Genomic DNA, 22,676 nt, shown 5'->3' with positions numbered 1-22,676 from the left:
AAAGTGATCTTCTCTGAAAAGAAGCCAGTCATTCACTCGTGCGAGGGCAATGAAACAGTCACCGTTGAGATGTGATTCTGAACATTTGTGACATTGCACTCGAGGACTTTGTGTTGTTCACGGCACAGTTTAAGACTAATCCGGTTTCCATGTCGTTGTGTGGCACAGAGAGGCCCAGGATTACGTCCGAGCCGCAGGACGCAGACGTGACCTCGGGGAACACTGTTTACTTCACGTGCAGAGCCGAAGGCAATCCCAAACCGGAAATCATCTGGCTTCGGAACAAGTAAGTTGAGCTTGCATGGGTTCTTCTGCCTAGTCTGTCTTGTTCTGGAGGAGCCAAGGGAACGCACCACACCGGGGACCCTGCTGGATTCCACAAATAGCCAGTGTCACCGCTTGTAGCACCCACGCAGTGCCATTAGAGGACAGTCATTTGGACACAGTGTTTCTCCACCTAATATTCAGGTACTTGATTTATTAGAAAATAGGTTTCGCGGTTTCCTCCCTCCCCCTCCTCCCCAGCCCTCCAATCACATGCTTTAATTCTTTTCTTCCTCTTTCACGTAGGAAGTTTTATAAAGGGGAAAAATACATTTTATGTTTCTTATGCTGAGTTTGCTGTTATGGTTCATTGCTGTCGAGCAGGCACTAACCATGGCGACCCCATATGCTTCAAGCTGAGCCTTGCCCTGCATTCCTCCACCTTCGCAGGCAGTGCTGTGCTGAGCTGTGTGGCCGCCATGTAGTGCCTTCCTCCATCCTGGGATCATCTGCCAGCATGAGATCAGATAACATTCTGTTGTGATCCGTAAAGGAGTTCATCAGCAGAAGTTTGGAAATAGATCACCAGGCCTTCTTTCCGCTCTGTCTTGCTCCGGAAGATTCGCTGAAACTTAATCTGCTCGGGTAACCCTGCTGCTGTTTGAAACACCAGTGGCTTAGGTGGTAGCGTCAGAGCAACACACCAGCGCCCACAGTTAGAGACATCTGCCAAGGTCAGTGGCTTAGGCCAAGGGATGTGGATTGGTTTGGCAATTTCCTTTCATGAGGGGTGTTGCACTGACTAGGATGCCGGGGTTTGAATGACAGCGCAGCAGGTGATTTCTGCGGAGATCTGGTGGCAGTTCCACAGTGGTTAAGCTCTTGGCTGATGATTGGAACCCCCTCGCCACTTCATGGGAAAACCGCCCTGATGGTGTGTTCCCATTAAGATAATGACCTTGAAAACCCCATGGGGGTTTCTCTTTGTTCTAGAGGGTGGCGGTAGTCTAATCAGCTCAGTGGCAGGGGGTACGGTTTCCTTACTGTTACTTCCCACCACCTGGGGTTAGGAACTGGAGGGAAAGTTGATGTACATGCTGCTGGCAGCCATCCACTTGCCTTCTGGCTGTGCCCGGAGGCTGCATGGACTTTGTCATTGGCAGGGACTGGTATTGAACTGTGATCACTCCTGACCACATGAGGGTCGTGCTCATGAACTTCTGATGAGGACTGTACATTTTCAGGGAGGCAGCTGCAGACAGATGCTGTCACTTCAGTATTTACTTACCGCGTCCCTGTGCGTGTCTAATTTCTCCCCAGTAGCAAAGGTTCCACTGCACGGAAGAAGCATTTATAAGGGGTCCTTGAAGAGAAAGATATTTTGATAAATGCTGGGAGTTCACAGATAAGACATCCCCCACCCTCGTCTCCAGGAGCCCTCGGACAACAGGAAATTCCTATAAACTGACTACATTGTCAGCGATGGAAGTGTGTGCCAAGAGCAGAATCCTGTCTCTTGTTAGGGCAAGGACGGTGGTGTTGGCTGAGATCAGAGGAAGAGATGAGAGATGAAAATGGGAAATTAGAGAATGTGCAAGGGAATTGGGCAGGAGAGCATGACCCTAGGGGAGGTAGACGCGTGGGCAAAGGTGTGCCACGGGGAACCTTAGCCTATCTGAGGCAGGGTTCTCGAAAGGATTTCTATTCTTAAAAGAAGGAGCACTTTTACGTTTTAACTTACAACACTAATAAAAAAAAAAGGAATCGTGTGACAAGAAATGACTGTTGTTAATTATCAAATCTATGTGCACAAAGATACCAGCATGCTCACATATAGGAGTCAAATCTTTTCACTTAACCTCTGTTTTTGGTGTTTTTACTTTGAGTTCATGGGTCATGTTTGGTCACCTACAGAACAGTGTAGACATCTAGGTAGATCCAGGTTTCACTGCCAGACTTTTTAGGCATGGATTGAGTCATCAGTCCTTTGCTGACAGTAGTCAGACTCTCAAAGGCAAATTTGTCTGGGTTATGGGTCAAACGGTATTTATAGAAAAGATGAAGGCAAGGATAGCAAGGACTGTCAGATACAGGATCTGAAGATGTGCTAGTACCCATAAAGATGATAGCAATCTTCATCTAGCCCTAGATTTGGATGGCATACTGTAAAACAACATTGGGACCCAATCGACTTGTTGTATGGGGAAAATCGAAGGCATTGCCCCAGACCTTGTGATCTCTGAGTGTTCTGAAGTGGATGAGATGTAACATCCAGAATACTTCAGCCCCACCACACGGAGACGCTGTGTATAACAGAGAAGTGTTGCGCAAACCTGTGTCGTCAGCTGGACGGCATCCATATTGGTGCCCACTCCAAAGAAAGCTTATCTAACAGAATGCAGAAATTACTGACAATATCATTAGTATCACAGACAAATAAAATTTTGCTGAAGATAATTTTAAAATGGTCGCAGCAGTACTTTGGCAGTTTGGGAAGTAGATTGCTAGGCCTTTCTAGCGTGCTTTAGAAACCTCACTGAACCGTCGCTGACCTTGCTGATGTATGACGTGCTGGTAGTATAACTTCTCGCATCACCGCAGCATACGTACCACGCTAGCCTGGCACACTTAAAACGGTGCGCGTGACCCACACCGTGGTGTTTTTAATTGCCTCACATGCATATGAAAGTTGGACATTGAATCAGGAAGACCGAAAAAGAGTTGATGCATTTGGATTGTGGTGCTGGTGCAGAAGATTGAAAGTACTGTGAACTGCCAAAAGGATGATTGATCTGTCTTGGAAGAAGGCTGACCGGAGTGGTCCTCAGAGGCAAGAATGGCAAGGCTTACCTACTTGGGACATGTCAGGAGAGAGCTGTCTCTGGACGAGGAGATCGTGCTTGGTAAAGTGGAGGGGCAGTAAAAAAGAGGGAGACCCTTGTCGAAGTGGATTGACACTGTGGCTGCAACATTGGGCTCAAGTATGGAAATAAAGAAGACGGTGCAGGAGTGTGCAGTGTTTCGCTTCGTGCAGTGTTTCGCTTCGTTCTGTGGTACACAGGGCCGCTCAATGGCACCTAAGAATGACAACAACGTGAATACAATTTATAGAGGGCCTGAGATGGTAGTTCTTTCTAGCTAGAAACATTGTGTGAATTAAAAAAAATAAGGATTTTGTGGATTATACAGACTAAGGCTGTGCCAGGCAGAAAAATGCTGAAGGCCACCTGCTGGTCCACACATGAATGCATTTACTGTTCATTCAGGAGCACGTCGAAGTCTCTGTGAACAGAGCCCAGGGGAATTGCATTTTACAAACAATCTTCCCCCTTCAGTAGTTGTAATCAATCATAATTCCTTGGCTCTACTGATTCTGTGGAAAATCAGGTAGAGCCATTCTCACCATTGAAAGTGATTAATTACATGACCTAAGGAAAGTGAATTTTTATTGCCAAAGTGGGTCTATCTGTCTTTTTTTCCTACTTAGCTCCTTTGAAATATGAGTGGACACATTATTGATTCCAAAGAACTTCTTTGCGTTTTATTATGATTTGGGTGAAAGATTACAGAGCAAGATCTTCTCCCTTGATGATCTAGTAAAAATGGAATATTATTTCGCTGTACCTATGTTCTCACATGGGAGCCCTGGCTTTGCAGTCCCAATCACACAGAAGGTCACCAGTTCAAACCTGGCAGCCACTCTGTGGGAGAACTACGTGCCAGTTTGCTTTCATCAACACCGATAGCCGTAGAAACCCTATGGCCTAGCTCTACCCTGTCCTACAGGAACACACTCAGTGGAATGAGCTCGATGGCAGGTTTTGGAATGGGGTGGTCCCACTGTACCCGAATCAGACTCACGGCCACTGAGTCTCTACTTTGTGATTAGTGGCCCAATGCGTAAGTCACTGCTCCACCAGGGCTCCCAAGTTCTCATGGTGGCTCAGTACACTGGCTTTCCTTAGTCTGCTGAGGCATTAACCATCAATCGTGATCTCGCCGAGTCGTCATTTTCAGCTCTCTCCTTCTCAAATGTTTTGGAACAAAGGGAACCAGAGTCCTTTCACGTGGGTGAGGGTAGGAGGCTGCATGTAGAAACAGGGGGAGCTGTGAAGATGTCAGGGCACGGGCTGAACCACAGAATCCCTTTTTGGGCTGGGAGACGAGGCAGATTAATTGTTCATGTCTGAGTGACGTGGCAGGAATCCAACAAGAAGTCACGATTGTTCAGAGGACTCACCAAAGTTATGTAGATGATAAAGAGATTAGTGTCTTGGAAGTGCACATCTGGCAGAAGAGCCTTCTGTAACGGTGAGAGTAAAACCACTGGTTTATTGCATACTGTTGGGAGAGGTCAGAAGCTTGCACCTACATAGGGGTATATAAATGCGTTCTGTATTGCTTTTAGTAATATAAAAATATGTCTTTAGTCCTTTCTCTTTAATTAATTTGCCTCAAACAAAGGCAAATATTACTTTCAATTTTTCTGCCCTTCTGTTCATAGTTTTCCCCTTTGTCATTATGACTATGAAACCTATTGCTCTAAATTAAACTTGTAAATAACAAAAATGAATAGATGAATTATCCAGAGATGCAAACACTTTGCCAGAACTCCATTAAGACCGGCTAGTTAGAAACAAACGTGTCCTGAAAAGGCAAGGTGCTGTGGCGTTTTGTCCGCCTGAATGCCCCAGGGGGGACTGCTGCTCTCATGGCCACTGGTCGCTAAGCTGGGGTCTTTGCTTGTCCTTTCAACTCTGCTTTTACAGCAATGAGCTGAGCATGAAAGCAGATTCCCGTTTGAACCTGCTGGACGACGGAACGTTGATGATTCAAAACACTCAGGAGACTGACCAGGGAATTTACCAGTGCATGGCAAAAAATGTAGCCGGAGAAGTGAAAACACAAGAGGTAACCCTCCGATACGTGGGAGCTCCAGGTAGGTTGACTCTGTGTAACACGCTCCTCACAGAACCCCCTTTCCTTCCTCTCCCATTTCATTTCCTCTTCATTTCCACTCAGCAAAACACTTCTAGCGGTGGAAGTCTAAGATGGAAGGTCCTACTTCCCTGGCAGCGTTGGGTGAAATGGTGTAGAAGCACGTTGCCGTGGGTTTTCCGTAGACTTGCTTTGTTTGATGCTATTGTCTTGAGGTGCCGCAAAGTTGATTCTAGTACCCCTACGGACAGCAGAATGGAACATTGCCGGGGCCTGGCCCTTCCTTGCCGTTGTATGTTTGAGCCCAGCCGTTCCATGTTCAGTCCTGATCCAGGGATCTATACACTCAGGACAGTTGATGCCATGAACTTTGGAGAGTAATATTAAATATTTTCAGGAAGTTGTTGTTAGTAGGTTCATTGGTCCCTGGCCAGGAATATTTAGTATGCCCGGGAATTATAAAATTTAAACCCTTGGATCTGAAATGTCTTTCTTAGGAACAACTCACTACCATGGAGTTGATTCCGGGTCACAGTGACAGAATAGGACAGGGTAGAGCTGTCCCTGTGGGTTTCCGAGACTAACTCTTCACGGGAGTAGAAAGCCTCATCTTTCTCCTGTGTTGTGGCTGGTGGTTTCAAACTGCTGGCCGTGTAGTTAGAAGCCCAGTGTGTAACCCACTGTACCACGAGCGCTTCTCTTCAGAACAACAGCCTCATTCAGTATGTGCTGTCGTAAACGTCGCTGAGACGCACTGGCTATGTCGGGCAGTTCGCACACACCGTTTCGGAAACATGCAGAAGTCGTGCTCTGGTCTCGCAGGGTCCGTGTGAACCAGAGTCAACTCAGGAGCAGTGGGCGTTGTATGACATAATGGGATCCCTGGTGAGTCCCTGGTTAAAGCTGTAGTCACCACTTAAATGGCATGTATAGCCCACTTCCATCCAGAGAAGGCCCCTGAGGGAGCGGCAGGGCGATTGTACGTTATTTCTGGAACTCCTGTGGCTGTTACGAGCATATTGGGCACCCAGCTCTGTTGAGGCTTTTCTATTTGATGCTGCATCTTGGGCAGACCCTCATCTTTGTCTCCTGTCGCGTATCCCTTAAGGCAGTTAATTCCAACCTTCAATTGACCGGGTTTTGCAAATGCCTTTGTGGTACATTTGACTTTGGCACTCTACTTCTCTCTGTAGCTTCACAGCCCCTAGTTTACCATATTGCTAGGAATGTTAATACGAATGATCATTTATTTACCTTATTACATATTCTAGTTGGATATTTGATTGATATGACTTAAAAGTTATATATAAAAACATTTAAAAGTCTCCCTCTTGACTCATCCATTCAATGACTATCCCCACCTTTGTCTCACAAAATTATTAAAAATAGGTTCTTGATTCTTTTATAAACACTGAAAGCACGCGCAGGACCAGTGAGTGTTGTAAAAGCTGGCATATCTTGGAAGGAGTGTGGTCACTCAGTCTAGCACACTCAGCTGTTAGCTAGTAGCCTGGTGGTTGCAGTGCCAGCAGCCGCTCCCTGGGAGGAGAAGGTGCCGTCCGCTTGCTCATGTGCCGACCGAAAGCTTTGGAAACCGTCTGGGGAAGTTGTGCTTCAGCCCCGGGCATCTGCGTGACCGAGAGGGGCTCAGTTTGCTGGCAGCGGAGTTGGTTTGACTTTTATATTTTAGAAAATGTTCCTTTTAATACGCAAAGAGTTTTTAAAACCGTTTTGTTAGCACTTCAACCACATATACAATTCAACAGTTCAATCATATCAAGACGGGCTGTATAATCTTAACCACAATTTAAGAATATTTTTCTTTTATGCTCTATTATTTGCATCAAAATTGTTTTCTATTGTATAGATGCATAGGGCTCTATTATAGAAGTGGATATTTGAGTAAAGGATATTTGGCATATGTGGTAGGACCCATGCGTGCCAATATTTAAATAAGTTACTATCCTTTTGAAACACACTTCATTTCTTCCCCACCCCCCTTCAAAAAAATATTTGCTGTCCACAAGCCCGCAGTCCTTCACCTAGAATCCTGTGGGCCAGATCACATTTGAAATAGGTTTTGAGGCGTGTCCTTAGAAAAGTGAAAGCGTACCTGGCCTATGTTTCGACATTGTTAGCAGAGTGTTGGCCACAATTCACTATAATACTACTCCAGACAAACCGTGGGCATTCTCAGTAAGTGGAATACATAAAGGTTAAGTGATCTCATGCCAGATCGTGCCAACTGAGTATTGAAAAAATATTTGTGATTTCGACGTTTTGGGCTATTTTTGAATTGTGGATAAGGGTGGTTGACCTAAAGAAATAATATGACCAAAAAGAAAAAGCAAGCGAGGGGGATAAAAGTCACTTGTGCATACTTGGCTTTCATTTGCTATTCATGCATGGGATACGTCTCTAATAGTGTAATTTAGTGACTTTTGTCATATTGGTTTTTACTTTGGACACAGCCACGTTACTCTCAGGGTGGGCATGTCAGTAGCTCCCCGCATGCTGACTGCACGAGGTGCCCATCAGACATAGTAGTAGATGCTGTTTTTTCCCCTCGATTCGGAGTTGAAAAATGCTATCTTAGCATCGTGTTAATTTATATTTTTCATGAGTGAAATTGAACATTGTTGTATGCTCTAGTGCCTTAATCTTTAAAAACAATGTTTTCATTTAGTAGAAAAGTCAGCAAGATGTCTATAATGCATTTAGAATGGGCAGTGTTAGACTTTTCAGTCCAGTCCAGTCAATATGTACAGAAGAAGTTGGCTCTTACCCATTCATCTGAATAGCGTATCCCTCTTGGGCTGCCGACATTTTGCTTGGCATAAGGCAGGGAGCCAGTTCTACTGTCTGTACAAATCTTGAAAAGGAAGGAAAGGTGCATAAACAATTTGTTTGTTTGCCTTGTAAATCTTGAAGTCAATGATACAGAATGAGAAGCCTCAAAATAAAATGGAAAATTCCAAAGAAAACACTGTTGTTCAATTGGAAGAAATTAACTTGGGCTTGTTTGTTGTTTTTTTTTTTTTAATTGTGATAGCTCGACCCACTTTTGTAATCCAGCCACAGAACACAGAAGTGTTGGTTGGGGAAAGTGTCACGTTGGAATGCAGTGCCACGGGCCACCCTCAACCACGTATCATCTGGACCAAAGGCGACCGAACACCCTTACCCAGCGATCCTCGGGTCAATGCCACACCCTCTGGTGGCCTTTACATTCAGAACGTCATTCAGGAGGACAGTGGCGAGTACACTTGTTTTGCGTCCAACGGTATTGACAGCATTCACGCCACCGCTTTTATCATTGTACAAGGTGAGCGTCGAGACACGGACAGGCATTGTACTCGTTCACTGTCTTGGCTTCTTGCCTACGCGTAACTGTTTATAAACAACTTCTACCCCGTGCCTACCTGCAGCTTAGTACTCCATACTCTCCCTACCAGCTTTTATTGTTGACAAGAGCCCCAGCACCATTTAACTTACAAGATGCGACTTAGTGGTCTGTGTTTGTTTTTTTCCTCAACAGAAATTGCATTATTAGTACAGAGACTTTGTATTTTCTAGTTGTGATATTGCTAACAACTAGGGCACCTGGCATATATATAGAATAAATGAATGTTTCTGTGCACCTTTGTGTATTCACATATATTTTGAATTAATATGCCCTATAATAACTTTAAATTCTTTTCTGGGACACATTTCTGGACGTAGAATGCTGGGATAAGTTTTTCTCCCTAATTTTTAAAGGTCTTGGCCATGTATTTTAACTTGCTTGGTTGATTGTAAATTGAGTTTTCAGTCCTCTTCAGACTCAGGAAACACATGCAGTGAAGCCAAATGCAGGATGATCACAGGCCTAGAAAGTCTTTGGATCTAGTGGCGCTATAAGCATCTCAGCGCTGGCAGGGGTCTCTATCTCTTCGGCTTCAGTGGTCTGGTTTCCTCAGGGTTGGTCCATGCGGCTTCTCCAGCTCAGGGCACTAGCGTAGTTAGTTCTACATATCTTGGTAGCTGCAACATCTCCCAGGGAGTGAATAGAGAGAGTGTATCTCCCACCTCCGAGGAGGAAAAATGTCTGAGTTCCCAGAATTCTCAGGAGAAGCCTATGCCCACAAGGAGGCCTAATTGTCTAGAACCCAATTGACAGACTAGATTCCACCCCTTCACTCTTACTCCTCTCAAATCCCAGATTGACACCAGATTATGTAACTACCACACTGTTGTGGAGCTTTCTTGTTATCACTCAATAAACAGTCTAACTTCTGCCGATAAACACAGGTGTGGTGGATGCATTTTGCTTCTCATTTGCAAATCCCAGTTGAGCTGAAGAATGAGGTCCATTTCTAAGTCATCCGTGTTACCACAAGCTCAAATGTGGCTTTCTCTGTAATCAGTAGACATCCTATCTAGCAGTGTTGTTACACGAATAATCACTTTGTACACTTTTTCAGTGTCATGCCGAGAAAACACCCATAATTCTTTGTTTCCCTCGGTTTTTGCTCTTAAAGTGCTTTTTCTCCTCTCACTGTGCCCTTGATATTCAGAAGGAGCGGTCCTCTTGTAACTGTGAACGTTCTCATGTTACTGACGAGAGCGTGTGCTTCCCTAGGATGAGGAGAAGTTGTGAATGTCGGCTGTGATGTGTAGCCTTTTCACCCGATGCTGTTTATTCACGTTTGATGTTTTGGATGTTTTTATTTTCGGAAGCTCTTCCTCAGTTCACTGTGACTCCTGAAGACAGAGTGGTGATTGAGGGCCAGACGGTCGATTTCCAGTGTGAAGCAAAGGGTTATCCACAACCAGTTATTGCCTGGACCAAAGGAGGTAAGATTTCGACTCCTGGGTTTCTCTGATCTCTTCTACCCTCTTCACTCCTCTGGGACATGAAGTACGAGAGAGAAAAAAAAAAAATCCTTGTCTTGACCTAGGCTTAGCAAACACACAATCTTCTGGACCTGGGACAGACTCTAATTTGACATGATCCAGGCATGGGGGAAGAGATTTAGAGGAGCCTAAATGTTTTCATAATTTCCATGCTTTCTTTTATGAGATGACAACAATCACCTCTAAAATGATAGGTTGTTACAGAAAGGATGTGGACTGTCCCTTTTGATTTCTTAGTTTGCCTTCCTCAAAAATGGTTTTTATGCCTTTGCCTTTAAATGTTTACTTAATAGTGTTTTGAATGAAAGTTAATATGTAAAATAGAATTTTCTGGAAACCCAATGTGGAACATTATATATATTTTAAACTTTCAGTAGTATTTATTTATTTTTCTTTTTTTTTTTCAGTAGTATTTAATTCTCAGAATTCTCCTTGACATTTTGTCACTCACTGTCATGCCTGGTGATTCCTTAACCTCTTTCTGTAGGGGTTGTAAGGTAGTTTTCTCAAATGGTAAACTAGGGGCCATATGTTGGATAGAGGTACAATCACTTTCTCTAATGGATACCAAGAGCCTGGGTGGAGAAGGTGGGCTTATGGGCCACATCCTGACTGGTTGAGAAGAGTCTAGCTTGAGGATCAGGGGTCCTGCCCTAGGCTGGATGTGGTCTGATCTTGAGAACCAGCAGCTGGCGAGGGTGGCTGGGTCTTTTAGTTCGTGTGTGGGGACCGGCTTCTGGGATCTGTGAGAGCAGCCCTTGGGAGGAGACGTGGGCAGTGCCCCCTGTTCTCGGGACTTTGTGTGCTCCAGCAGTTAGTGCGTGAGGACAGAAGACGTTTACCCTCAAGAGTAATAATGGTATGTATTTTTAAATAACTCCCTGCCCTTTTCCTGGTTCTTACTTCTCTTTGTATTGTTAGAGCCAGCTAGCAGAGATCTGACCCCAGCTCACAATCTGTGCGCAAGGCACACCTTCCGAGTCTCCCTATCAGCGTGCTTTATTATGATTTAGCACTTGTCTTGCGCTACCTTCTCATAGCTATCTGAGTTTCAGCCCCTTCCTGTGACGTACCTATGAGCCATATGCTATTTTATTTATCCTTCTGTTGCTTGCACACAGCTCATGTATGTAGTGCATGGCCAGGGGCAGACCATGGATGCTTGTTGAGTGAGTGATTGCCTGCTCCAGGGCTAGGGGAAGTTACTCTTTGCTACGGTGATACTTGACATTTTCTCAGATGAATTTGTTCATAGTGCCTGAGTTTTTCACCTCTCACCTTTAATGAATATCAACAGCCAATTGTAATAATGAGTAAAATGCCTGCCATGCGTTTCAGGAAGCCAGCTCTCTGTCGACAGAAGACACCTGGTGCTTTCGTCGGGCACACTGAGGATCTCCGGAGTTGCCCTTCATGACCAGGGCCAGTATGAGTGCCAGGCTGTCAACATCATTGGTTCCCAGCGGGTTGTGGCACATTTGACAGTGCAGCCAAGAGGTACGTGTCTGGGTCATTGGGTCATTCTTCAACCTTCCTCATGCCGCAGCCCTTTCATACAGTTCCTCGTGTTGTGGTGACCCCCCCGCCCCCCGCAAACATAATATGATTTTCGTTGCGACTTCATAGCTGTAATTGTGATACTGTTAGGAATCGGGCGACCCCTGTGAAAGAGTCATTCGACCCCCAAAGGGGTCGCAACCCACAGGTTGAGAACCGCTGCTTTAAACAGTAGTGAATTAATTTATTCTGGAGCTCTGCAGTAGGCATTAATTTTACCGTTAATTAGAAGAGTTTCCCTCTTCCCTCATGGACGGCTTTTCACGGTCACTTAGACGTCTGTGCCGAAAGTATGTCAGAGTGCCTCTAGATCCTTCAGCCGTTTGCACGTGATCACATGGATGGTCTGATTTTAAGGGTCCTTGGACTAAACTCTGATAAGACTGACTCGTTGAAATAAAACAAATCCAAATAAAATACAGCAAATAGAATAGACTAATTCATATTGTCTCACAAATACCTTTCCTAAGGCCAAAGCTTTGCTAGAGTCAGCTCCCTGAGGCCTAGCTGTGTTTGGGTTTGCTTCTGATGCTTTGCCTCCTGCTTTTCTTCTGTCCTGTGGACATGCCATTGGACTGGCCCAGCTCTGCTGGCACTGACTGTCCCTTAAGCATGGGCTGCCAACTGTACTGTCAGCAGTTTGAAACCACCAGCTGCTCTTGGGGGAGAGAGGTGAGGCTTTCTACTCCTGTGCAGCGTTATTGTCATAGAAACCCACAGCGGCAGTTCTGCCCCCGGCCTCTAGGGTCGCCAGGAGTCCGAATGGACTCGATGGCAGTGAGTGAGGGTAATGCGTTGGATCCTACTCAGTGGCAGTGGGTTTGTGTTTTCAGCCTGCATCCATGGTTTGATGGGCGCAGGCTGGGAAAGCTTAGGTGCTATCATCTCCCATGTGCAGATCGCTGACACTGAAATGACTCCGGGAATGCTGTTAGTGCGTGTTGTCTTACAGTCCAGAGCCTGTAGAACGGACACTCCGACCCTGTGTGGAGGGCAGTGGCAAGAGAGCAATGAGATGAAGAGTGTGTGGCTTTCGCTGTGACTCTTTGTTGCAGTATGTAACCTTTGGGGACCTTAAGAGAGGGCTCCCTCTGGTCTCCTGTCAACAGATTTGATAGAAACTCAAGCCAGAGTTGTTTGCTCTGGTTTTTATTAGGTTTGCCATTGTATTTTCTGACTAAATAGGATTTTAATGGCTGTAAATCCTGGGCTTGTTCAAGGAAAGAATCTCTGAAGTCAGATTGATTTCAAAAACCAAAACACTCAGAATGCTACCATATTTAGCCAAGGCTCTTTGTCTTGTGTACTTGGACATGCCGTCTGGAGAGACCAGTCCTGGAGAAGCACAGCAAGCTTGGTAAAGTAGAGGGGCAGCGAACAAGAGGAAGGCCCTCTCCGAGATGGGCCGACACAGGGGCTGCGCCCGTGGGCTCCAACCTGAGAACAGTTGTGAGGCTGGCGCAGATCGGGCGGTTTCTTGATTGCGCTGGACTTGGGGTGGCTATGAGTCAGAAGCACATGACAACAGCAGCAGCTAAGGTTCTTAATTTTTAGATGGGAACACTATTTTTGTCTATGCATTTTTTCCTCAACTCAAACACTCTGCAGAGGTCATTATGCCCCATGGTGTACTGCCTAGCACACGTCTGGAGATTGCCTTACCAGCCTGGGCTCCATGTGGTGTGTGGGTGTGCGGAATTGGGGTGAAGAGGTGGAAGATCTTCAGGCCTGTCAAAGATCGTGGGCCGTTGGTACCTGGGTTAGTATTGATGGTTCCCTTCAAACTCTGGATCTCATATTTAGAGTAGTTGTTACTGTAATTGGATCTGGCCTGATTGAGGGAAAGAGTACTTTTCTTTCCTTTTTTTTTTTTAAGCCATCTCTTACTTTGGTATAAAGGTCAAGTTTTCTATGGTTTCTACCCATTTATCAGTTGTGTGTCCTTCTCCTTCCAGTGACCCCAGTGTTTACCAGCATTCCAAGTGATATGACGGTGGAAGTTGGCACCAATGTCCAGATTCCGTGCAGTTCCCAGGGCGAGCCTGAGCCAGTCATAACATGGAATAAGGTAATGAATCTTGGGTGCCAGATGGCTTCAGAGCAGATAAGAACCATTCAGACCCGACCTCTCTAGTGGGGAGTTTTAACAAGTGAAGGGAGCTGGTACCTGCCTGCTTCTGCTGCTGGTTTTAGGTATCAGACCAAAACGGTCAATTTGTGAACGTGGAATGTAAAAATTCCAGAGGCACCTGACTTAGGAAATCAAATCAAACAACCTAACTCAGAAATTCTCCTTTTCACGCCCTTTCTTATCAATGACAAAAGCAAAGAAAAACTCTTCCAACCAACCAACATCACATAATTGAGAGGACATTGTATTTCAAATTTCTTTTAAGACTGTGTTCTCTATAGAAACACAGGGTTCTCAATAGAAACAAGGCCAGGACACTTATGATTTATATATAAATATAAATACACAACATAAAGAATAAAAAGCTAATTAGTCTATACAGCAATACAAATGGCTCAGTGCAACTCACTTCCATGAGACAGCTAATATACAGGGGCCACCGGGTGCAAGTCAAGGAAGCAGACAGCTAAGCAATCCAGGCAATTCAGCCCCGGGCAGCAAACAGCAAGGCAGGTCACCAACAGTCAGGGTCCGACATTCCCCAGCTCAAGCAATATATACACCAGCAGTGTGATAAAGCAGGTCTTGAAGGAACTTGAAGCTACACCGACACAGTCCATAGGTTGGGTGCCCCTGAGGTAGTGTTGCTCACAAATTGAGGCAGAGAACCAGCTAAGGCAGCCACACAAAGAGCAAGAGACAAGAAAGGTGAGGCTCTCAGAGCCATTTATCTCTCTGCCCTTCAATTAATCTCACATGCGTTCATTGGCCAGTTTGGCACAGTTAACCTACCTATCATAGACCGATACAAAAATTCTTTAAAAAATGCAAACAAGTGCTTTGGTATCATCCAACAAATGCTTGGAAGCACAGAGGGGGTGATGTTTAATGGTCCCTGCCAAGCATGGATTAGTTTTGGTGGTGTAGTGAGCTAAAGGTTGGGCTGTTATCTTCAAGGTCAGCAATTTGAAACCACCAGCTGCTCCATGGGAGACAGGTAAGGCTTTTTACTGCTGTAAAGATGAACAGTCTCAGAATCCTACAGGGGGAGTTCTCCTCTGACCTTTAGGGTCAACCAGGGTTGGCATTGACTCTTTCCAATTTTGAAAAGATCCGAGCACAGCCCCGTAAGATAATTCCATCTGTGACGCTCTAAGAAGTTATATACCTACTCCCACCCCACCCCACAAAACAAACTCTAATTGTGATTGTTGTGTTGTTCCATTTTGCCCCAGGATGGGGTGCAGGTAACAGAAAGTGGAAAATTCCATATTAACGCCGAGGGATTCTTGACCATCAATGATGTTGGACCAGCGGATGCAGGCCGTTATGAATGTGTGGCCCGGAACACTATTGGCTACGCCTCAGTTAGTACGGTCCTAAGTGTAAATGGTAAGATTGCACATGTTCACAGAGCGTCTCTTAGAACTCTCATGAGACCTTTAACCCAAGTGGTATCAAAGGCAGCTGAAAAAAAATGTCAATGCTTCTTGCAGAATAATTAATAGAGGATATTAAGAATTATTAGAAGTGAATGCAGTCTCAGATTTCGCAGTGAGGCCCCAAGTTGGAGAGGCTTGCCGGGGTCACGTCTTCATCTGAGGCACAGCCAGGCTCACTCTCCCCGCTCCTCGCCCCTGGGGGCGAATCACTTGGCAATCTGCCCATGTTCAGTCACTTGGTTTACTTTAGTGGTCACTCAAATCCCATAATGTTAACGATATCATTTACAGCCAGCCTTTGGCAGCAGTACTAGTTATTGCTGTTAAACCCCATGTTCCTTAATTATGCTTTTACTTTCTTCTGGGATTCTCATACAGATCTCTGCGGTCTATTATGTTTCAATGGAAAGCTTGAAATACTCAATCATTGCCTTTCCCTAAGGCCAAACCAAACCAATTGCCTCTGAGTGGAATCTGACTCACAGTTAGAACTGCCCCTTTGGATTCCGGAGGTTGTACATCTTTATGGGAGCAGACAGCCTCATGTTTCTCCCAAGGAGCAGCCGATGGATTCTAACTACTGATGTTGTGGTTAGTATCTCCATGCATAACCCAGTATGCCATCAGGGCTCCTGTTGACGGCTTACCAGTAGTCCCCGAACCTGTGGCTTCTCCCTCGCTGTTCTTGTCACTAGCCACAGCGACCGGCTTACCTGCTAATTGCAAGGCCAGCAGTTCAAACCCACCAGCAGCTCAGAAGGACAAAGATGGGGCTTTCTTCTCCCATAAAGAGCTTTCGTCTCGGAGACTCCCAGGGAAAGTTGTACCCTGCCCTGTAGGGGGGTTGCTATGATACCTCATCAACTCTGCGGCAGTGAGTTTGGTAAAATACAAGTTCTCTAACTTTGTATGAAGTCTTGACTATCTCCTCCCATTCTGTGTGTCTTCATCTGCCTGGCTGCCTCCCAGTTCGCTCGCTTTCCCCTTGGTCTCAGCACATGCCTTCTCGACCACGTGTGCTCCGTGTGATATTTTTTTTCTTGGTTTGTGCTTTCCCTGTGCGGGCAGGCCTGCCATCACCAGCTGTCTACCTTCCTACTGCTGCTGTCATGGCAGGGCCACAAATGCTGGCTTGTACAAAAGGAACGTCATCTTCTTTTCGTTCGGGGGGCTGAAATTCCGAATTCAGAGCACTGGTTCTAGAGGAAGGCATGCTCTCTCTGTTGTCTCTTTGGTTCTTGTTGCTTTTTATTCACCTTTTCTTGGAGATCTCGTGTGGCAGGTCTCCTTTCCTCTTCTGGGTTTGCTTACTTGACAGCTTGTTTAATCTGCTTTTTAAAAAATAAATCTCAAAAGAGACTGGCTTCAGGCACACCCAATACCAGTGTTTTAGTAACACAACGAAGAGAACTCATTCCCAGGTGTATGGCGTCGGGTTTCCAGCACATACTTGGAGACACACAATTCAGTAGCTTAACATGACGTGAGTTCCTCCATGTGAAACTCTCCCCGCCTTTAGAAATCTTCTGAGGATGTTCAGGTAATGCTTCCTTGAGTTAGTCAAGTATGAGAAAATTGAAGGCATGTGGAGACTAGAGGGGTGCTGTCTGTTAGAGAGAATAGTAAGTATAATGTCCTAAGAATAAGCTGAATGCTAGGGTGGTTTAAGGATAAGCTGAAGGATAGGGGGGTGAGAATCCTTTGCTTCTTGTAGTTTGTCCAGATTATCACAGTAGGTCTTTGTGAGAACAGCAGTGGGAGATAAATTGGGAGCCCAATTGGCCAATCCTCTGGGCCTTGCGAACCAGGCAATGGAATTTAATGCTAGTTTCAATTATAATGGCCAGTCCTTAGACAATCTCAAGTAGGGGTGTGCTGTAAGTCAACTTATATGAAATGATTTTGCCTACAGGCTGCAGGGGATAAGGGCACAAGAAGATGAGGTTGAGCTTATAGTCTGAGAGAGAGAGTGTGGATCACTGACTGAATGTGGACATAGAACCCAGAGGGTCTGACAAGACGATCAGGTGGATCTTGAGGGTGAGAAGGGAGAATTGAAGATGAGACTTTCTTTTGAGCCTGTGTTAATTGGATGCTATTTATTGAAAGACAAAGATGATTGGTCAAGGCATCAGTTTCGGGCAATAAGCTCGAAATGGCTGCATAAACACTTGAGTATGTGAGTCTAATGCTCCAGGAAAAGACCTGGGCTGAGATCTACATCTAAGGATATTAAAACCGTGAGATTAGGTGAAGCACCTAGGGGGAGGCTGTAGCTCCATGAAGCCACTGGTGAAGATGGCCTAGCGTTCTTTGGCAGAGAACAAGAAGCCAGCAGAGGTCCCCAGGAAACGGAGCCGTGATGAGAATGCACGAGGAAGTAAAGGACTCAGATTCTGTGTGCCCAAGGAGGGAGCAAGAGTGGACTCGAGAGACAGATAAGAAAGGAGCAGGACGAACACCAGGAATAAGGAGATCTCAGAAGTTAAGTGAAGGAATCGCCTCAGAGAGGCCATTTGCAATTCTGTTGTGTCGTAGAGAAGTTGAGAGTCGTGATGGAAAAGAGTGACGTCAGGCCCCTTCAAGTACACGGTGTTGTTGACCTGTGTGGAGCTATTTCATTGGCTAAAGATTAAAGGTTGCTTTTCAGAAGGGCATTATTTTCTGTATCAAACTCTTACTGCTTTATCAATATTAAGTGAGAAGTAAATATGAGGAAAATAGAAATGGGGCAGTACCTTCAGGACCTAACGGTTAAATTATGTGTGTATGATTTAGGCGGAATCTGTAAGTGTCCAAAATCGAAGACTGGTTAAATAAGTAATCTAAGATCTTTAGCGGGGATTACTAAGGGCCTATGAAAATGACACTATAGGTCTAAATTTGAAAGTGTCGATGATATAATTTTAAAGGAAAATAAGCAGGTCACCATATAACATATATGACAGTATCCCAGTTTTATAATTAGGCGAATATGTGCATCTGGGTGTATATATGCAAGGGGACTTTTTAAAAAATCATGAAAAAATGGAAATAGAAGAGTGGATTTTGTACGCCAGCTTTGTAATGCCCCCTTCCTGTGGGTGTCTGTAATCCTGTAATGAGGGGCAAGAAAAGTACCTGCAGGGATATTGACTAAACAAAGCCTTTCATGTTTCTTTTTCACAATCATTTTCCTTTCAATGGTTCTACCACTTAGTGACTCTGGCCTTGGGGCAGTTTTGTTTTCCCTCTGACTCTTGGCTCTCTCAGGCACAACTACATTGGAGCACAGTTCTGGAGATTCAAGTAATAACTGTAAAGCTTGACACATCAGAGACACTTTGTAAATACCACTCAACATTATTACATTTGCTGCTGTGATTGCTAATCCCACAACTTTCAAAATGAATCTGTAAAAGTCATGTTGTGAAACGAAGGTAAATTATTTGGCAGGAGAGTTACGGTACTATCCAATATAGTAGCCTTGTGCCACATGAGGCTTTCAAAATTCAGAATTGATTAAAACTTAAAATTGTCCCACTGGCTACAGTTCAAGTGCTCTATGACCACATATGTAAGTATACATCATTCCTATAAACCTAAAGCATTTATTGGACACCTCAGCTGAGAAAGTAGAGGTCAGTGGACTGTGTGACCTGGGCGTAAGTCATGTCCTCGTTCTAAGGCGCAGTTTCCTTATTGTCAAATGTGCATAAAGTTGTTGTTGGCCCATATGGCTCTTTGCTATATTAGCTGTATGGTAATCTCTCAATGGATATTGGCTGTCCTTGTTATCATTGCTCTTTTTATTTTTACAATAATTTCAAAGGTTACAATTTCTACTACAGTTTTTGGAACCAGCTCGATGACACCATAACAACACAACTTCATAGCCTAAATATAAACAAAACAAAACAATACTGTGCTTTTCATTTGAACACACCCCTTTACACGTTCATGCAGATTATTCAGGGCAGATCTAGGAGCTCTGGTGGTATAGTGGTTATGCGTTGGGCCATTAACTGCAAGGTCAGCAGTTTAAACCACCCCTGCCCCCCCACCCCTGCAGTCTTGGAAACTCACAGGGCTAGTTCTGCCCATTTCTCTAGGGTTGCTTTGAATTGGCATCACCTTGCTGGCAGTGAGTTTCGTTTGTATTCAGGATAGAGCTAGGCTATCCTGCAGAAATACACAGCACCATAAAGATCTCAGTGGCTTCATTCACCTAAGGATTGGTTCTCCCCCATGTAATATGGTCAACATGCTCTACATCTGGAGGACCTACCACCGAGATGGGAGTATTTGGAGTTGGCTGTACAGTAAGGGAAGAGAGTAATGGAGGGTCTTGTACTGGCGATGAAGCATTTTTACTACCTCTGCTCACAGCCCATTGACCCAGCCTAGCCACGTGGCCCTGCCTAGCTACATGTTAAAGACAAACTCATTGCCATCAAACTCCGACGCACAGTGGCTGTATAGGACATGGTAGAACATCCACTGTGGGTTTCTCGGACTGTAAGCCTCTGCAGGAGTGGAAAATGGCATCTTTTCCTGCAAAGCAGCTGGTGAGTTTCAACTGATGGCCTTGTTATCAGTCTATTACATAACCAACTGCTCCGTATTGTTAGGTGCCTGCAAGATGATTCTCATTAATAGAACTACGAAATGTAGATCTGAATAAATGAGGTGTGTGGGATGCATTACTGTCTCCTTCAATGCCCATTTTTTTCTGGAAATTTCTAGAAGTAATCAGATAGGAATTTGCTGTTGAGATGGCTCGATATATCAAAGGAGACCTGGCCTACCTGTGCTCACAGTGGGAAAGGGGAAGAAAGTCAATAAGGACATGTCCTGAAAGAAAGAACAGACTTCTTTGATGACTGTTTGATTGAGAGAGAAAATGGTCATTCTAAAACCTTCAACCACTCGCTCTGAGGTAGCTCACCCAGTGGCATCACCTGGGAAGATTCTCGCTGGTCACAGTGAATTATTTCAGAAAAGCATTTTCGTTCGAACCTTATATTTTGTGATGGCCGGTTTTAGAGAACCACATGTGACTGTGAAATTTTATTTTCTTCCCTGGAAAAATGCCACCAAAACTGTTGAACACAACTTACAAGGACAGCCCTATGGGAAAACCTCAAGTGTACAAGTGGTTTTCTCTTTTTTAAAAAAGGTGAGATGTTGATTGATGACAAACCTGGTCTGGATGTTCTTCAACTTCTGGAATGGATGAGAATGTCAACTGGACTCCTAATGCATTTGGAGTTTTTTCCACCACATCAGACGGTTAATCGAGAAATTGAGTAACAGTGTGCAAAAAAACATGCCTGATTTTTGGCAGATGGGGGACTGGTTTTGTCACCACCACAATGCAGCTGCTGACGCAGCCATCTCAGTGCACAATTTTTTGGAAAAAAAAACAGCAGGCCTCTTGTCCCTTGCCTCTACTCACCTGACCTCCCTCAATGCAACTTTCTGTGAGTGATGAGCAACATGAAAGGACAGCCAGTTGATGATGTAGAGGAGGTGAAGAAAAAACAAGGGAGGTGCTGTCAGCCCTCAAACAGGAGTTTGAAATATGTTTCCAAGAACAGAATCTCAGATTTGACAAATGTGTTAAGTGTAATGGAGAGTACTTTGAAGGTGATAATGGTTGTTTTGTTAAAAAATTTAAATACTTAACTCTGAAAAAAGAAATCCATTCGGGGGGGGGGGGGGAGTACCGTGTGTGTGTGTGTGTGTGTGTGTGTATGTGTATCAGCAGTGAAGACATTCCAATTACAAATCCCAAAAATGAATGGTCTTATGGACTCCTGAGGATAGACAACCTCCCCCTGAGGTCACTGTTTATGTCCCAAAGAGAAAAGGATATTTCTGTTCCTCTGAGTTTATTTCCAACTGATTTGGAACACTCCTTGCTCAAGCTGAGAGTGCCTGTGCTTGTCTGGATCCTGGCTGAATCCAGTGGCAGTCGGTGATTGTGTGTCTAGGATCCTTTTTCTTCTGTGAACGTTAACTAAAGAGCAACTTAGTCATACAAAAAGTAAGTGAATCCCACACGAGCTATTTTTTAAACATTAAAAATATTAAACTGGGCATACATCCAAGAACCTTTCATATGCAAACCAGCGAACCAAGTTTGGAAGTGGAACAAAGGAAAATCACTATCCAGCTAATCCATTCTGACTCAGGGACAGAGTAGAACAGCTGCCCTTTGTGTTTCTGAGACCGTATATCTTTTTCTGTTAATAATTTTATTGGAAAGGAATACCTGTTTTTAATCTAAATTAATCCTCTAGCTCTGGAGCAAAACCCAGTTATTTTTGGCAGTTTATTTTGGCCAATAAGCTTAATTCTCACCTGTGGACCAGCAACTGCTGGGTCTACCCTAGGCTGCAGTTCAACAGCAGCGTCTGAGTCAGGGGGAGGGAGAAGCAGAAGCTGAGAAAGGAAAAGAAAATGCACCTGAATTTTAGCCTGTTAGCCTGTCGTGCCCCTAGCTTGGCAAACTAATACTGCTCATGACGCGCCATGCTCTGGTGGAAGAAGTTCAGTGTTTTTTGTTATACTTACTTTTCCCTTGTCCTATTTCAGGGTAACACATGACTTCAAAAATTTTAGAAAGTCTATAATTTCCAAAGCAGATAAAAATAGCTTCCAGTAGAATTTGTGATAAAATACTTTAAACTTTGGTTTTAAAATTAGAAATAACATTTGGAGAAAAATATGTGCCATAAGTCTAAATGATGTAGTGTCTAGACTTTATTTTATGAGTGACTTCTATAGTGTTTTTTCCCCCGGTAATATGCAACTTCATGTTTTCCTAGTTCCTGATGTCAGTCGGAATGGAGATCCGTTCGTAGCCACTTCAATCGTGGAAGCAATTGCGACCGTTGACAGAGCCATCAATTCAACCCGCACACATCTGTTTGACGGGTATTGTGGCGAGTTTAAGAGACTTTGTCCCTGGCCTTTGGGATTTAAAATATGCTTAAAACTCTAATACACAATTTTTATGTCTTTATTACATCTGAGGAAAAAACTGTTTTCATTGAGAAAATGCCAAAACTCATAGGTCATCTATTTTTGGGGTGCTAAGATAACAGAAAGATGTCTATTTTCCAAGTAGAAGCTGAACTATGACTCATTTTAAAAAATAATTTCAGCTTGTTCAGTTGGCTAAATGATTTGGCAAAAACAAACTGTTTTGAAAGCCGTTAGTCTGTTTATCTGATGTTAGCAATTGCAAAGTGTTTTTCTGCATTTTAATTGAAATAAAATACCTGTGTTTTTTTTCTATTGAAGTAAATATTTGTTTCTTAGTGTCTTATTTAAAAAAATTTTTCTTTCATTTTTGCCTTCCACTTTGGATAAGCAAGGTACAGTTTATCACGCATGTACAGAAATATTAAATAGCAATAATTATATTTTTGATATTAGTGAATTTCATCTTCAATGATATT

At 44.2% G+C, this 22,676-nt stretch overlaps 1 protein-coding gene across 2 annotated transcripts in view; it reads left to right on the top strand.

The window, feature by feature from the left end:
• The window catches only part of PXDN (peroxidasin), a 147,889-nt gene that overhangs the window by 89,708 nt on the left and 35,505 nt on the right, over window positions 1-22,676 (top strand). For both annotated transcript variants that reach the window (XM_075556375.1, XM_075556374.1), the window contains 8 exons: window positions 169-286; window positions 5,034-5,203; window positions 8,255-8,527; window positions 9,922-10,038; window positions 11,437-11,595; window positions 13,611-13,723; window positions 15,022-15,178; window positions 22,041-22,149. In XM_075556375.1, coding sequence (XP_075412490.1) covers window positions 169-286; window positions 5,034-5,203; window positions 8,255-8,527; window positions 9,922-10,038; window positions 11,437-11,595; window positions 13,611-13,723; window positions 15,022-15,178; window positions 22,041-22,149 — 1,216 coding nt within the window. The remainder of the gene's footprint in view (window positions 1-168; window positions 287-5,033; window positions 5,204-8,254; window positions 8,528-9,921; window positions 10,039-11,436; window positions 11,596-13,610; window positions 13,724-15,021; window positions 15,179-22,040; window positions 22,150-22,676) is intronic.

The sequence above is a fragment of the Tenrec ecaudatus genome, chromosome 8 (genome assembly GCF_050624435.1).
Source record: "Tenrec ecaudatus isolate mTenEca1 chromosome 8, mTenEca1.hap1, whole genome shotgun sequence".
Lineage (NCBI taxonomy): Eukaryota > Metazoa > Chordata > Mammalia > Afrosoricida > Tenrecidae > Tenrec > Tenrec ecaudatus.
This window is presented reverse-complemented; position numbering and strand designations above follow the sequence as displayed.